We start from the raw sequence: 16,782 nt of genomic DNA on the forward strand, positions 1-16,782 counted from the left end.
TTAGCACAAATGTGGGGAAGTAAGGGGAGTAAGGGAGAGAAAATGTAAGGGAAGGGAAGAGACGCGAAGGAAGAGAAGGTCTAGTCACACCAATGACGCATGAGTTGTCCAGTTTCTTAGCATTCTTGCTAGCATTTGGTGTTTTTTTTTTTTTTTTAAATGTTATCCATTCTAACAGGCATAGCAATAGCTTATGTGGCTTGAACTTGCATTCCCTTAAGGGCTAATGGTGCTGATCATATTTACATGTGCATATTTGCTGTTCACGTCCTTTCTTTGGTGAAATGTCGGTTCATGTCTTTTGCCCATTTTCTCATGGGAATTTTTTTTTTTTTTTTTTTTTTGAGATGGAGCCTTGTTCTGTCACCAGGATGGAGTGCAGATTTCGGTTCACTGCAACCTCCACCTCCCGGGTTTGAGTGATTCTCTTGCCTCAGCTTCTTGAGAAGCTGGGATTACAGGTGCGTGCCACCATGTCTGGCTAATTTTTTGCATTTTTAGTAGAGTCGGGGTTTCACTGCGTTAGCCAGGATGGTCTCGATCTCCTGACCTCATGATCCTCCCGCCTTGGCCTCCCAAAGTGCTGAGATTACAGGTGTGAGCCACCACGCCTGGCTGGGATTATTATTATTATTTTTTAATGTGTTGAGCTTTGAGAGTTCTTCATGGATTCTAGATATAAGTCTTTTGTCTGCTATATGGCTTGCAGATGTTTTCATTCAGTCTGTAGCATGTCTTTTCATCCTCTTAATAGGATCCTTCGTGGATCAAGAGTCCCACATTTTGATGAAGTCCATGTTATAAGTTTTTCCACCATGAATTGTTATTTTGGTGTTGTGTCTAAGAATTAGATGTTGAATATTTCTCCTATGTTTTCTTCTAAAAGTTTTATAGTCTTGCATGTTACATTTAAATCTGTGACCCTTTGGAAATAATTTTGATATTAAGTAGGAATTTCAGGTTGAGGTTCAAATTTTACACATGAAAATTCCATTATTCCCATAGCATTTGTTTAAAAACTGTCCTTTCTCTATTGAGTTGCCTTTGCAGCTTTGTCAGAAATCACTTGACCACATTTGTGTAGATTCGTTTCTGTACTCTGTGTTCTGTTCTGTTGGTCTCTGTATCCATTCCTTCAATAAACCACATGATTGTGATTACTCTTGCATTAAAGTAGGACTTAAAATACTGTGGCACTATATTTTCAGCTAAATGAAACTAAATTCATCTTTTTACCTTTACCTTTGCATATAAATTTAAAAATCAGTTTGTCTATATAGACAAAATATCCTGTGCTGGGATTTTAGTGGATTTGTATTTAAGTTATAGATAAATTTGGGAAGACTTGAAATTTTTACTCTGTTGACTCTTCCCATCCATGAATATATCTCTTCATTTATTTAGACCTTCTTTGATTTTGTTTATAGCATTTTTTTAAGTTTTCAGAATAGAGAATCTTACATACCTAAGAATTTCATGTTTCAGAAGTATTATAAAGGTAATCTTTGCAACATTTAAAATTTCCAGTTATTTATTGCTAGCATGTAAGTATTGAATTTAGTATTGCATGTGTTGACCTTGTATTATTTCTGGGTTTTCGTTTTCCCCAAGGAAGTCAATTTTCTACACAAGGACGTCACTCCGGTTCTCCCTCCATGTTTGTCTGCTTAGTGTCCACCCTTCCAGGAGTAGGAAATCCCCTTATCTAGAATTCAGCCCTAACCTTTGGGCCTTAATCAGCGTAGTGAGGCGGGTGGTTCAAGCATCCCCCAACAATGTGGAGATGTGGCAGAAATCCATTCACCTGTTATACTGGTATCTGACTCCACAAAGAAACGTTTCATTGCTTAGACATAAAAATAAATTGATGAATGAAGTTAAACCCAGAAGTGGCTTCACAAAGACGTTGTGTAAGCATCTGCCCACGGGACTCCCTTCTACGCACCGTCTTTCTCACTAGGTGTTGGGAAAGACAGAGAGCTGGGGCTGGGGAGGGCAGTGGGAAGAGGGAGCTCTGCTTAGGGACAGGGAAAGGTGCCCCATTCCTGACAGTTGTAGGACTCTTCTTTGCCTCCTATCTTCCCCCTCAACCTCCTCAAATTGTAGCTGCTGCAAATCACAGTAGCTCCCTGTGAGTGAGGTACGGGCTTCCCCGCCTGTCTTTGCATAGGAGCCTGTGTCAGGTGGCACCTGGACCGCATGAGGGCAGGGACATCAGCAGAGGGGGGACAGGGCGGCAGATACCCTCACACTCCGCCAGGTAGGCTGACGTGGCTGGGACAACACCCCCAGATGGAACGTGTACTCTTCTCACCTTCCCAAATCCTTGAGATATCAGCGGCTCTACCACACAGATCACTGTGGGTGGGTGAGCTGAACATGTCCTTCCATGAACTGGCAAGAGACCCAGAGGGAGTCAATATATGCCCTTTTCTTGCCTCCATTCTCCTCCCAGTCCTCTCTGTGCTGACATCTGCCCCAGAGGCAGGTCTTTGTTAAAACATGGAATTGGCCCGGACTGCATCAGCAAGTATTTGCCTCCCCTGGGGTTGAAAGAGGTCTTCTGGGAGTCAGCAGGCCCCTTGTGTGGCCTCTTTGTTGAATTGTTTCTAAATCCTCAACAATGATATTTTAATTATTCTAGGCCTCTAGGGATGGAGATGCCATCATCCTCCTTTGCCACCTTTCCCATGATGGTTTGATGAGGTTGAAAACCCCGATGACCAGGGTTCCACTCTATCCTTCTCCTAAGCATTTGTTCTATTTCTGTGCCTTTAGGAGTGGTGGGCATGTGTTGTCAGGCCTATTGTAAAGTCACCATCCAAAGGTTGGTTACTTTACATGACCCTTTGGATGACTTCTGTACCTAGCACTCTTGCTGTACGAGTAATTCCTTTGTAGAAATAGGCTCTATGGAGAATTGTCTCCTTGGCCTCTTCATGTAGCTCATGACTTTTATTATTGAAATAAATGAATAAAAGGCTGCAATTGTAGACAGACACAAATATGCTTGGACATGGCTATCTCTGATCTTGTGTGGCTCAAAATAACTTCCAGAGTCCTCATTTTCAGAGTGTTCTCACCCAAAAAGATACCAACTTAGGCATGGAAAGACCTATTTCTCCTGGACTCCTGGACGTGCCAGCCATCTGAGACAGGCAAGACCCACTGAGGTCTTCAGGATTTGTCCATCACCCCCGGCACTGTCTGGCCTGCTAGCAGGAGACAGTGGCCTGTCCAAAAGTGTGAGCTACCTGATGATGAACCAGATGCAAGGGCAGGACTGTCTTCTGAGAGATGTCTCCCCCTCGGTCCTTCTGTCGCTTCAGACATTCCAGGTGGAAGGAGGCCCTTCGACCTGCAAAGCCAGCCAGAGAGCCAGGATCAGGGCAGGAAAACAGGACGCTGGCCTGTGACGGTTCACACTCTGGTGGGGTGCCAGGAGCAGTAACTATGGCCCGAGACACCCCTCCTCTCCCCTCCCCTCGTCTGAGACGTGTTCTGAAGCATCTGTCCAGGGCTCATCCCTGCACACCCTGCCTTTGGATTGTTGTCTCCTTGCTTTGGAAATCCCCCCACTGTGTGGGGCTGGTTTGAGGCAGGCCACAATGGTTTCTCGGTCATCCCTGAGTACCTGACCGGCATTCTCTTGGGAGTTACCACCAGCCACATCTGGAGAGCGAGGGGTGCATTTACCTAGTGAGGCGGAGTGGAGGAAACCCCTCTTTGGGGATTGCCGGATGTCCCTCTTGTCCTCCTCTGGGAGCGTCAGTTGCCGATTTTCATCATCCTGGTAGGACAGCCTGGAACAGAGAGCTCTTGGGGCTTGTTCCTGGAGGCTGAGGAGTGGCCACCCACAGGGACAGCTGCACCCCTGGAAAGCACTTTGATCCTTAGTGAAGGGAAGCCCTCTTTGCGCTTACAGACAGGTTTGGTGAATTGCCACCCCAAGAAGTTCTGGCCTGCCCCTGGCGTCTTCCAGACCTGCTCAGTGGGAGTTGCCAGCTCCTCACCCGCAGCCTGTCTCATGAGCCTACAGTTCTGACTTGGGGCAGTGAAGGCATTCTGGGGTCAAATGTGTTGAGAAAGCGGAAAGAATCCTAGGCCCATGAAGTTCTTTTGGGGAATGGTATTAATTTGTATTCCCTAAAAATCAATTTAGAGACAGTTATCAAAAGGAAACTTCAGGTATTTCCCCTTTTTATATCGACTGTATTTCACTGAGTCAGAAAAGTAGAAGGCCTGTCACCCCCACCGCCCCATTTTGCTGATGGGGACATGAAGGCACAGGGCAGTTGATTGATTTGTCAAGAGTCGCTGGTTGGGACTCTTTCCATGCTTTTCCTTACTCACTGGATTCTTCTTTCTATGCTGGGGAAAAGGAGGTGCTTCTGCTACTCTTCCCATCCAGTTCCGGAGCAGAAAGCACTGGACCCCAGGAAGCCACATGCTGTGCTGGCCTGGCTGCCGCTCTCCCTGCACCCCCACAGTGGGGAGCCTGGTGCCCCCTCCCATCACCTCCAGCCACACCTTTCCTGTCTTCAAAAGCCTGCAAGGCTAGTCCTTCCTCACTCTGACATCCTTTCAGGAAAGCTTGTAGACACTGTGTCTCAAACTGCTGTGAATTTCCCACAGTCCTAAGACGTTTCACAAGGGGACCCCCAGATACACACATCTGTGGGCAACGAAACACGCGTTTATCTTATGCTTATCTTTGTGACATTTGATGCATTCTGATAGTTTCTATTGTGCTGTGCTGCCCTGCACTATTCTTTTAAGGGTTAGTCATAACCGACTAAAGGGATGTCACAACCTTCTGAAAGGACCTAGATCTGCAGCTAAAATACTCCAAAAATTCCAGCAAGGACAAAAATCTCAGGCCTAGCTTTGCCACCAGTGCCCTCTTCTGGCAACTTTATTATAAGCAGTGTCTTGAAACACTTGTGTGATTGTCAATAGATGTATGTATGTGTGCACTGAGTCTCTCCAGAAAATATTTTTATGACTGTTGGTTACAGCCTAAAAGGTTTAAGAAACAATGTTTAGGAATTTTTCTGGTCAGGAGGCCAAACTAAGAAGGGCATCGTGTGTGTGCGTGTGTGTGTGCGTGCGTGTGCGCGTGTGTGTGCGCGTGTGTGTGCATGTGTGTGTGTGCGTGTGTGTGTCCGTGTGTGTGTGTGTGCGCGTGTGCGCGTGCGTGTGCGTATGTGTGCGCGTCCGCGTGTGTGTGTGCACGCACGTGTGCGCGTGTGTTTGCACGTGTGTGCGTGTGTGTGCGAGTGTATGTGCGTGTGCGTGCGTGCATGCGTACGTGTGTGTGTGCGTGTGTGTGCGTGCGTGCGTGTGTGTACGTGTGTGTGTGATGGGAGCTCCCACTTTCCTAAGGAGATAACAGAGGCTGTGCAGATGTTTTCTCTGTGATCGCCTCCCCTCTTGCAAATTATGCCCAGAAGAGGGATCTCAGGGACCTGCCCCTACCGCCTCACATCTGTTCCCACACCAGGGCTTGGCTGGGAGAGGGCAGCAGAGCTCACATCTCTGTGGAGAGCAGGCTGGGCTCACTGCAGGGTTCCTATGTTGTGGGTTCATCTTCGCTTCACAGGTTTTGTCCCAGGACCCCCTCCTGACACTCCATGGCTGTCTGGCTTTCCTGGAAGTGACACCTACAATATCCAAGACGGAGAAAAACATCAGGAACTGCCAACACTTTTCCCCTTTCCTCAGTAAGTAATGGATTAAAGATGCACACGTGACATGCACGTATGCGCACATCTGCACACACACACGTACACATCTGCACACATGCACACACACGTGTACATCCACACACACACACACAAACAGGTACACATCTGCACACACATACACACGTGCACACATGCACACATGTGCACGCGCACATCTGCACACATGCACCTGCACATGTACACACATGCACACACGCACACACATGCACATTTGCACACCCACATGCACATCTGCAAGCACACACACGTGCACATCTGCACACATGCACACACACGTGCACATCTACACACACGCAAAATACACATCCGCATACACGTGCACATCTGCATGCACACACATACATGTATATCTGCACATACGCACACACAGTACACATCTGCACACATGCACACATATGCACACTACACACACACGTGCACATCTGCAAACACACATGCACACACACATACATATCTGCACACACGCACACATGTAGATATCTGCACACATGCATACACACGTGCACATCTGCACACACATGCACACCCGCACACATGCATACACACATGCACATCTACACACATGCACACACACACCTGCACACACGCATACACACATGGACATCTGCACACACACATGAACATACATGCAATTGCTGTGGCCTTGTACTCCTGTGATGGCTGATGAAGCCATGGATCCATGGCAGTGTTAAGATTAGGGTGAGGGCGGCCGGGCGCGGTGGCTCAAGCCTGTAATCCCAGCATTTTGGGAGGCCGAGGCGGGCGGATCACAAGGTCAGGAGATCGAGACCATCCTGGCTAACACGGTGAAACCCCGTCTCTACTAAAAAGTACAAAAAACTAGCCGGGCGAGGTGTCGGGCGCCTGTAGTCCCAGCTACTCGGGGGGCTGAGGCAGGAGAATGGCGTGAACCTGGGAGGCGGAGCTTGCAGTGAGCTGAGATNAAAAAAAAAAAAAAAAAGATTAGGGTGAGGGCACCATGTGGCAGGATGTCTGATGTGGATCCAAGGAGATCTGAGTCCTGACCTCAATTCACTTATCCCCTGGTCCAAGTCACTTAGCTCACACCTTGCCTTCATTTCCCTTTATATGAAATTGAAGTGACATTTGTCCTGCCTGACTCAGAGGCCTATTGTGAGTCACAAATGAGGCAACAGATGAGACAGTGCTTTGAGACTGGGAAGAGCCAGCTTTGACAGTGGGTCCTGGGCTGTGCCTTCAAGGGCAGGGTGGGCCTGTGAGGAGGCTGCCCTCCCACCCCCAGCTGCAATAGTTGGGTCTTTGGGCATTTGTTTGGCACAGCTGAGATGTCCCTGGCATCCTATTTTGATAGTGCCCTTGATTCTGACACCAGCTCTCTAGAGTAAAGGCACAGGCAGGAAGCCTACCTAGAGGTGTTTGCAACCCTCCCACACCAGGATGTGCCTTTCCCTGCTGGGATAAGGTCTTCTGCTCACACGGTTGTGTCTTGTTTAGCTTTGGGCCACAAGATCTTCCTTTTCCCATCTGTGCTCAGTTCAGTGCCTCCCTCTGTCTTGCTTCTGACCCACTTTATCCTCAGACCCCTGAGGGCATCAGGGAAAGATCCTGGTCCATCCTCTCAGAGCTGGGAGCTGGATCAGTGCCCCTGGCTTTGTGCCTCTCAGGCAGGATAGGGGCAGTTCTCTCTCGGGGAGGCCTACAGATCACCACCTGCCCTGCAGTGGAAGGAAAGATGGGAGGTGGGAGCTCCAGGAGGACTGGGAGGGGAGGGAGGTGGAATGGGCTTTGGTGAGGCACGGGGGGAGGAGCTGGAGACGCAGAGCAGCAGCAGGCAGGCGACAGCACTTCTGGGGGCCACTGGGAAAGGACTTGCTGGTCCATCCTCAGCACAAGCAACGCCAGGGCCTCAGCTGCTTTAGCCTTGAGCTGTGACACAGAGGACAAGGCCCGGGAGCTGGAAGGCGGGCTATGCTTCTCTTCACCAAGCTGAAGCTTGGCACCCTGTGTGTTGTTTGTACCCACTGCAGTGGGCAGAGGGAACCGACGCTTCATGAGCACTGACTGTGTGCTGGGCACTGTGCCGGGTGCTCTGCATGTGTTTTGCTATGTGGAGCGATGTATCTGTGGGACAAGGAAATCCCCTGGGGTCTCCTCCCCCAGCTCCTCTAAACATCCCTCTCCCCTTATGTCACAGAGAACAAAGCTTCACATGAAAATGCCCTTAGAGGCGGGGATTAATTGACCCTGAGATGCTAAAGACAGACATGGGGCCCTCCTTAAGCAGAGGCTTCATGAGGCCAGAGGGGAGAAAGGGGTGTGGGGACCGAGTCAGGACCTCTCTGGAATGAGAGTCTCCTGACCTACTTTCAGGCAAGGCGAGTCAGAGAATTCCTTTCTGACCACGCTCAGGGGAGGAAGGAGGAGCGGGTCAGAGATCCTTGCTCCTGCCGTTTTCTCCATTTCCTTCCATAGAAAATACTCGGGAGGCCAAGGGGCCGTATGTTGGGGTAATGTGTTCTGGGCCCTGACGCTGTCCTCCTATCTCTGACCATTTCCTCTCTCTTCCTTTGCGGACTTCTCTCCCAGGTGTCCATCTCTGTCCATCTTGGGGACCCCGCCAGGGAGGGTGGGAGGAGGAAGCCAGGGATCTGGGGTGATCTGAGGGTAGCCTGAGAGGATTGAATGAGAGGGAAGGGGCAGGATTGAGGGCCAGCTGCATTGATTACATTGATTCATATGGAATTTCTGATATTTGATCATTTTTACCTCTAAAAATCATAATTTCATCTGGTTCAAACTAAAACTTCAAAGCTTGCTTCAGTAAGGCTCATGTCCCATTGGACTTGTAGCCAGACAGTTGGGAGTGCAGGGCACTTACAGGAAGGTGACTGGAGGCAAGGCTCCTCTGTGCACTTTGCAGCATCGCAGTTGCAGAAGACAGGTGCAGGGGACTCATGTGGAATCCTATATAGCCACGAAGTCACGCTTTTCCAGCTGAAAAGTGTATAGCTGACTGAAAACCCCCGTCACTATTGCAGGAGGACAGGGAAGTACGGCAAATCTCTGCATCTCCGAGACTGGGAAGCCTTCTCTGAGGTGATCTTGCAGAGCAGGCCCTGTAGTTCATCGTTGTGTGGATCTGCACAGCAGGCTGAAATGCAGAGCCACCACTGGATCTTTAGAAATAGAGTTGTTAAATGGGTGGTTCTTCAAAGATATGCCCAGAAAGTTCTCTGCAAAAACAAAAGGCTTGCCGTAAGGAAGGCTCCACTGCAGGGCAGCGGATGAGCAGCTTACCACCTGTGGATCTTAGTCAAGTCAATCTCTCTCAGCCTGTTTCCTCATCTATAAATGGGGATGACAATGCCTACCTCTTAAGACTGTGCATTAGCTTGCTTGGACTGTCATACTAAATACCACAGACTGGGTGGCTTAAACAACAGAAATGCATTTTCTCCCGGTTTTGGAGGCTGGAAGTCTGAGATTCAGATGCTGTCAGGGTGGTTTTCTGGGGAGGGCTCTCTTCCTGGCTTGTGGATGGCTGCCTTCTTGCTGTGTCCTCACGGTATCTCTTCTCTGTGTACACGCAGAGAAAGACGTCTGTAATGTCCGTTCCTCTTCCTTTAAGGACACCAGTCCTATCAGATTAAGGTCGCATGCTTATAACTTCGTTTAACCTTTATAACTCCCTATAGGCCCTATCTTCAAGTAGTCATATTACGGGTCAGGGTTTCCATATGTTAATTTTAGGGGGGGACACAAATCGATTCATTATAGACTGTTTTGAGTCTCACAGGACATCGATTATGCTCTGAAAATGGTAGCTCTTTGGATGTGCATCATCCAGGAGGCCTAACAGGTTGCAGGGAATGAGGCTGATGAGGAAAAATCTGACCAAAGAGCAAGATATCCCCAGGTCCTTGGAGACGAACTGAACATGAGCACCAGACCCCACTTGACAGTGTCAGTATTTCACTGCACCTCGATTTCTGCTGGAATCCACTGTTTCATAACTACCTGTGGCTTTCTTTCCTTAGTGCCACCTTCTCTCCCACTTGCTGGATTCAGTCACCTCCCCAACTGTGCCTTGTCTCCTTCCCTGCTAGTCAATGAGCTCAGGTCTCCATCCTTGATGGCTTGGCTGTGAACAGTAACTTCCTGTCTGAACTTTTGCCTTCATCCAGTCAAATGTCTAATGCACTCACACCACAGACAGGCTGATCGTGTACAATGTAGACTAGATCCTGTCACTTCCTTACTTGAAACGTTTCAGTGACTTCTATGATTTTAAGATAAACCCAAGCTTGCTAATAGGCTCACAGGGCTGACACCACCCACTCTAACTCCCATGTGTCCCTTGGCCTGGGTGCATGCCACCCACAAATTTCACCCTCAGACTCAGGTGCTTTTGGGTTTCTGCCTCCTTCTCTGCCCACACCTGTTTGCTCCCACACCATTGCCCCAGACTCACTTTTCAGAGCCCAGATTTCAAGTCACACCACCCTCTGAGGCCTTTTTTTTGGAGTTGGGACAGGCTTGATGTGTCCATGGGGCACCTGTTCCTCCTGTCCTGACAGTTACCTCACCACACTGATTCTCTGTCCCCTTTAGGCTCTGAGCTCCAGGAGGCGGTTGGCTGTGCCTACAGTCTTGTTTATTGTGGTTGCTGGCACAGCATCTGGTCCAGAACAGATGCTCAAGTACTGGCTGAATAAATTTTCCTTTACGAATCATTTTTAATATTTCTGCTCCTATGTTCGCAGGAGGCTTATTTGCAATAGCCCAAAGGTAGAGACCACTCAAGCATTCACTGATGAATGAATATATAAACAATGTGGTCTACTCACACTATGGAATATTATCTACCCTTGAAAGGGGATGAAATTCTGACACGTGCTACAACATGGATGAACCTTGAGGATATCATGTGAAGTGAAATAAGCCAGACACAAAAGAACAAATATTGTATGAATTATCTCCTCCTCCTTCTCCTTCTCCTTCTTCTCCTTCTCCTCCTCCTCCTTCTTTTTTGAGATAGTCTTGCTCTGTTGCCCAGGCTGGAGTGCAGTGGCTTGATCTCAGCTCACTGCAACCTCTGCCTCCCAGGTTCAAGCAATTCTCCTGCCTCAGCCTCCCGAGTAGCTGGAACTACAGACATGCATCACCACGCCCAGCGAATTTTTGTATTTTTAGTAGATGGGGTTTCACCATGTCGGCGAGGCTGGTCTCGAACTCCTGACCTCAGGTGACCTGCCCGCCTCAGTTTCCCATAGTGCTGGGATTACAGGTATGAGCCACCATGCATGGCTGAATCCACTTCTAAGAGGTACCTAGAGTCATCCAATTCACAGGAATAGAGAGTGGAACAATGTGTGCCAGGGGCTGGGGAAGGAGGGAATGGAGAGAGTTCGTGTTTAATGGGAAAACGAGAATGTTCTGTGGATGGATGGTGGTGACAGTCGCCCAGCAATGTGAATGTGCTTAATGCCACTCAGCTGTGTGCCGAAAACGGGTAAGATGGTAAATTTTGTGTGATGTATATTTTACCACAATAAAAATAACTATACTAAAACACTGTTTATGCAATTCCAAGTGAAAAAAATAAACCCCCCAGGTAATGCTGTAGAGAGACAGAAGTGGATTCGGATCCCCTGCTGGGGGCTGTGGTCAAGATTCCAGAGCCCACAGTGGGCGGGTCCCATAAAGGTCCCCACCATGGCTGGGCTTCATGCCACTGGATGGCCTCAGGTTACTCTTCTACCTGCTCCAGACCCAGCTGCTCATTTTTGTGTTCATGTCAACTGAGATATTTAAAAAGAACATCCAGGGCTTCATGAAACTCTTCTTAGAGTCTGCTCACCAGGTTGCCTGCTAAGCAGGAGTGCCTAGAAATAGGTTTTGCTGCAGCTCCAGGAAGGAAACATCCTTAAAGGCCCAGCAGCAGATTGTTTCCAAAGATGACCACACCTGCAGCTCCCATCTGGCAGGATTTTTGCAAGAAGATCTTGTCTCTCCTCCTATCAAGGGGTGGCGGCGTCCCTTTCCTTTCCCTGAGTCTGAGACTGCAGAATTGAGGTCGTGTGGCTTCTGCGGCAGTGCCATGACAGAGATCCTGTCTCTGGGGACACCAGTGGCCATACAACGAAGAAACTCAAGATAAGACATTGAGTTAGGAAGTGTCCACTCTCACCACTCCTATTCAACACAGTACTGAAAGTCCCAGCCAGAGCAGTCAGGCAAGTGGGGGCGTGTATGGGCCAGGTGGGCATCGTGGGAGTGACCCTCAGCTCAGCCCAGCTGCTGGCCACTGGGGCTTCACGCGAGAACTCCCAGGCTGACGCTATGTGGGACAGAGAAGGCCGGCCAGGTGCAGCCCCACCTGCTGGCCCATGAGTCACTGGGAATAATCCATTAGTGCAGAAGTGCCTTGGTAGGATTTGCTGCAACTTCAGGAAGGAAACGTCCTTGAAGTCCCCAGCAGCAGACTGTTTCCAAAGATGACCATACCTGCAGCTCCCGCCTGGCAGGATGTTTGCAAGGAGACCTTATCTCTCCTCCCGTCAAGGGGTGTGGGAACAGAGAACCAAAACCGTGTTTTCTACCAAATGGAACACAGAGAGCGTAGAATTGTATTGCAGAGCACTCTGGCACGCCCCCTCCAGCTTGTATCCCTGTGATGCTATTAAACAAGAAACAAAAAACAAACACAAAAAGGAAATCAGCCTGCAGCTCCTTATCCCATGCTGCACCTGTTTCGTCTCTCTGTGCATGTGTCTGGTGTGTGTCGGTAGGCACACACAGTTGCCCACACTGTTTGTCAAGCACGTAACATCTGTGGCTTTTCCGCTTTTGATTTTGTGTCATTCACCCACACACTTGACAAACGTTTATGGAGAGCTTCTCTATGCCTATCACTGGGGAGAATTAAATGACTACATACTGTTTTTTCACACTTTGGGCTATAATTTATATCATCATGGCTTTGAAATTGCTTTTTGAGTTAAATACAAACGGAACCAGGTGTGTCTCTCCTTGTCTTTCTAGAACTTTTAGCTCCAAAGACTTTATGGTAGCTGATACTACGATTTGTGGTATCAAACTATAAACCATTAAAACTATGGGGAAAGGAAAAGAAATATACCATGAACCCAGCATAATAGAATTAGTCTAACTACACATGTAGCTCTGCTATTTCAGGCAAGATAAAAACAAAGCACAACAGTGAATTAGTCATTCCTATTGCTTTAATTACAGCGGCACAGCTTCTGCCTGAAGAAGGTGGAGGTCGGACCTCACCAGGTGGGAGCAGTTGAGGGTGAATCCGAGGTGAGGAGGTGAAGGCAGCATGGAGGCTGGTGTCCACTCTGCCAAGGGGCTCGGCTGTGAAGAAGACAGAGAGGGTGTGTTGTGGTGAGGATGAGTGGTCAGATGGGAGACACTCTTTAGCTGCAGATGGGAAGACTCTGTAGAGAGGTAGAAATTGAGAATTTAGAGGGAGGGGGCTGAAGAATGGTGCAGGGTCTCTGAGGAGGCCTGGGGCTGAGGCCTGGAAGGCCCCCGGGACTGGCCTTCAAAGAGGTGAGTCGCAGTATTTCCGCCTTGTGACAAGGGGGAAGAAAAGGGAGGTTTGTGGGTTTGGAAGGGTAGAAAACCGGCGCTTCCTGGCTGGCAGTTTCTGTTTTTTCAGTTTAAAGGATGAGAGGAGATGGGAGTGTGGGAGAGGGGGGTTGGAGGTTTGAAAGAAATGGAAAAAGTGCTGATACCCTTGTGGGACCTGCTGATTGTCTATTCCAGGTCAGACGGCTGCACATCTGACTCTAGGGGCAGACGGAAGGAAAAAGACAGGTCCCAACAAGAGCCTCCCCGGGGCCTTTGCCCAGGCTTCAGAGCAGGCCCCTGATCCCAGAAACACCTGCCTTCTACACGCTCGGAGATTTGGCCTTCAGGCTCCCCTGCACCTGCTTTTCTGTGAGTGGTGATTCGTGGAGACTTAGAGACAGGCGGGAGGCTCAGCTCATGGGGCTACTCGGGAGATTCTGCAGGGTGGAACAGTTGTTGGGAGGGGAGAGGTTGTCGTCTGAGTAGGAGGCCTAAGGAGGAGAGGGAACAAGAGCCAGCCCATGCTGGAGGCTGCCCTCCTGATTCCGCCTATGATCTGCTTGAATGTGATCTGATCCTTGGGAGTAAATTTAAAATATGCTGAGTCTTAGGTACCTTTTAAACAGACTCTTTAGCACCAGCTGGGATCATTTTTCAATGAAAACCAAGAGCGCTATTGAAGAAAACACAACCAGCAAATAACATGTTGGCAAGGATGGGGAGAAATTTGAACCCTTGTGTATTGCTGGGATGAATGTAAAACGGTGCAGCTGCTGTAGAAAATGGTGCGGTGTGGCCAGGCGCAGTGGCTCACGCCTGTAATCCCAGCACTTTGGGAGGCTGAGGCGGGCGGATCACCTGAGGTCAGGAGTTCAAGACCAGCCTGGCCAACATGGCGAAACCCCGTCTCTACTGAAAATACAAAAAGTAGCTGGGGGTGGTGGCATGTGACTGCAATCCCAGCTACTTGGGAGGCTGAGGCAAAATTGCTTGAACCTGCGAGGCGGAGGTTGCAGCAATTGAGATCTCACTACTGTACTCCAACCTGGCAATAGAGCGAGACTGCCTTAAAAAGAAAAAATGGCGTAGTGATTCCTCAAAAGATGAAACACAGATTTACCATATTATCCAGCAATTCCCTCTCTGGTTATTTACCCAAAATAAGCAAAAAGCAAGGACTTCAACAGATATTTGTACACTTATGTCCATAGAAGATTTTATTTACAATAGCCAAAAGGTAGAAACAACCCAAATGTGCAGTGATTGATGAATGGATAAATAGAATGTGATATATACTTATTGTGGAATATTATTCAGCTTTTAAGGGGAATAAACTTCTGATGCATGCTACAACCTGAATGAAATTTGAAGACACGCTAAGAGAAGTAAACTAGTCATAATAAGATAAATATTCTGGCCGGGCGCGGTGGCTCAAGCCTGTAATCCCAGCACTTTGGGAGGCCGAGGCGGGCGGATCACGAGGTCAGGAGATCGAGACCATCCTGGCTAACACGGTGAAACCCCGTCTCTACTAAAAAAATACAAAAAACTAGCCGGGCGAGGTGGCAGGCGCCTGTAGTCCCAGCTACTCGGGAGGCTGAGGCAGGAGAATGGCGTAAACCCGGGAGGCGGAGCTTACAGTGAGCTGAGATCGCGCCACTGCACTCCAGCCTGGGTGACAGAGCGAGACTCCTTCTCAAAAAAATAAATAAATAAATAAATAAATAAATAAATATTCTATGATTTCACTTATATGATGTACCTAGAGCAGTCAAATTCAAGTGAAATTCTTCTGAATTTGACTATAGAAGGTAGAATAGTGGTTAACAGGGCCTGAGAATAGAGACACAACATACCAAAATCTCTGGGATGCAACTAATGCAGTGATAAGAGCAAAGTTTATAGCAGGAGACACCTGTATCAAGAAGTTAGAAAAATGTCAGATTAACAACTTAATATTGCACCTAGAGAAACAAGAACAAACTGAACCTAAAGCTAGCAGAAGAAATAACCAAAATCAGAGCATATCTGGACGAAATTGAGGCCCCAAAATCCATACAAAGGCTCACTACAAACAAAAGCTTGTTCTTTGAAGAAATCAACAAGATTGATAGACCACTAGGTGGATTAACAAAGAGAGAAACTCCAAATAAGCACAATCAGAAATGACAAAGGCGATATTACAACTAATCCCACAGAAATACAAAAAATCCTCAGAGACTATTATGAACGCCTCTATTTTCTTTCCTTTTTTTTTTTTTTTTTTTTTTTGCACTTGTATGTTTATTGCTGTGCTATTCACACTAGCAAAGACATGGGATCAACCCAGGTACCCAGCAATGGTAGATTGGATAAAGAAAATGTGGTACATATACACCCCGGAATACTATACAGCCACAAAAAAGAATAAAATCATGTCCTTTGCAGCAACATGAATGGAGCTGGAGGCGATAACCCTAAGCAAATTCATGCAGGAACAGAAAGCAGTTACATACACCATGTTTTCACTTATAAGTGGGAGCTAAACACTGAACACACATAGACAAAAATATGGGAACAGTAGAGACTGTGGACTATGAGAGGGTAGCAGGGGGGTGGGTTCAAAAACTACCTATCGACGGCTATACTCACTATCAGGGTGATGGGATTGCAATATTCCCATGTGACAAATCTGCACGCGTACCCTCTTTATCTAAAATAAAAGTTTAAATTTAAAAAGTATAGTGGAAAAAATAACATAAATACACTTCCAAATATTTAAACAGGAAAAAAAATTTGTATTACATGACATATATGCAATAAATAACAACTAATGGAAAAATAAAATCATATTTAAAATACTAAGCTTGGCCACGTTTAAAATAAATTAAGTTTATCTCTTATTTAGACTCCTGTCACTCCAAACAAGTGAAGTCAGCCAAATGGACCATGATGATTTCTCTCAGGGTAGTCCTGTGCGGGACTGATGCTTCTGTGTTTCCTGCTGCTCGTGAACTATTGAGACTCTGCCACCATTCACAAAGAAAAAAAAGCAATTTCTTTGCTTTTGCAGATCCTTGCATTAGTCTTTAATTTCAATCACAAATGCCATCTCCTTTTCTTTTTGCTATTATTCATCTTGAGAAATTGCCATAGTATTTGTGTCATATTAAGAACCTAGTAAATCTCTTTGGTCTCTTGTAGCTCAGATTAGCAACTATGAAGCTACTTAGTAAAATCCTCTATAGTCCTTATTATTTAAAGCATATAAAGGAGTTAACAAAAAAAAAAAAAGCTTTTTTAAAAAAATTATATTTTAAGTTCTAGGGTACATGTGCCCAATGTGCAGGTTTGTTACATATGTATACATGTACCATGTTGGTGTGCTGCACCCATTAACTCGTCATTTACATTATGTATATCTCCTAATGCTATCCCTCCCCCCTCCCCCCTTCCCACAATAGGACCCGGTGTG

General features: G+C 47.4%; 1 protein-coding gene and 1 long non-coding RNA gene across 19 annotated transcripts in view; one reads left to right on the forward strand and one right to left on the reverse strand.

The window, feature by feature from the left end:
- Positions 1-3,140: 3,140 nt before the first annotated feature.
- CACNA1C (calcium voltage-gated channel subunit alpha1 C) overlaps positions 3,141-16,782 on the reverse strand; it is an 800,874-nt gene continuing 787,232 nt past the window's right edge. For all 18 annotated transcript variants that reach the window (XM_017863189.1, XM_017863204.1, XM_017863129.1 and 15 more), the window contains one exon: positions 3,141-3,358. In XM_017863189.1, coding sequence (XP_017718678.1) covers positions 3,216-3,358 — 143 coding nt within the window. In that variant the 3' untranslated portion in view covers positions 3,141-3,215. The remainder of the gene's footprint in view (positions 3,359-16,782) is intronic.
- Positions 5,611-13,670, forward strand: LOC108522800 (uncharacterized). Its single transcript, XR_001883609.1, has 3 exons — positions 5,611-5,723; positions 12,984-13,129; positions 13,524-13,670. It is a non-coding gene; the product is annotated as an uncharacterized LOC108522800 (long non-coding RNA).

The sequence above is a fragment of the Rhinopithecus bieti genome, unplaced genomic scaffold (assembly GCF_001698545.2).
Source record: "Rhinopithecus bieti isolate Rb0 unplaced genomic scaffold, ASM169854v2 scaffold_2654, whole genome shotgun sequence".
Classification (NCBI taxonomy): domain Eukaryota; kingdom Metazoa; phylum Chordata; class Mammalia; order Primates; family Cercopithecidae; genus Rhinopithecus; species Rhinopithecus bieti.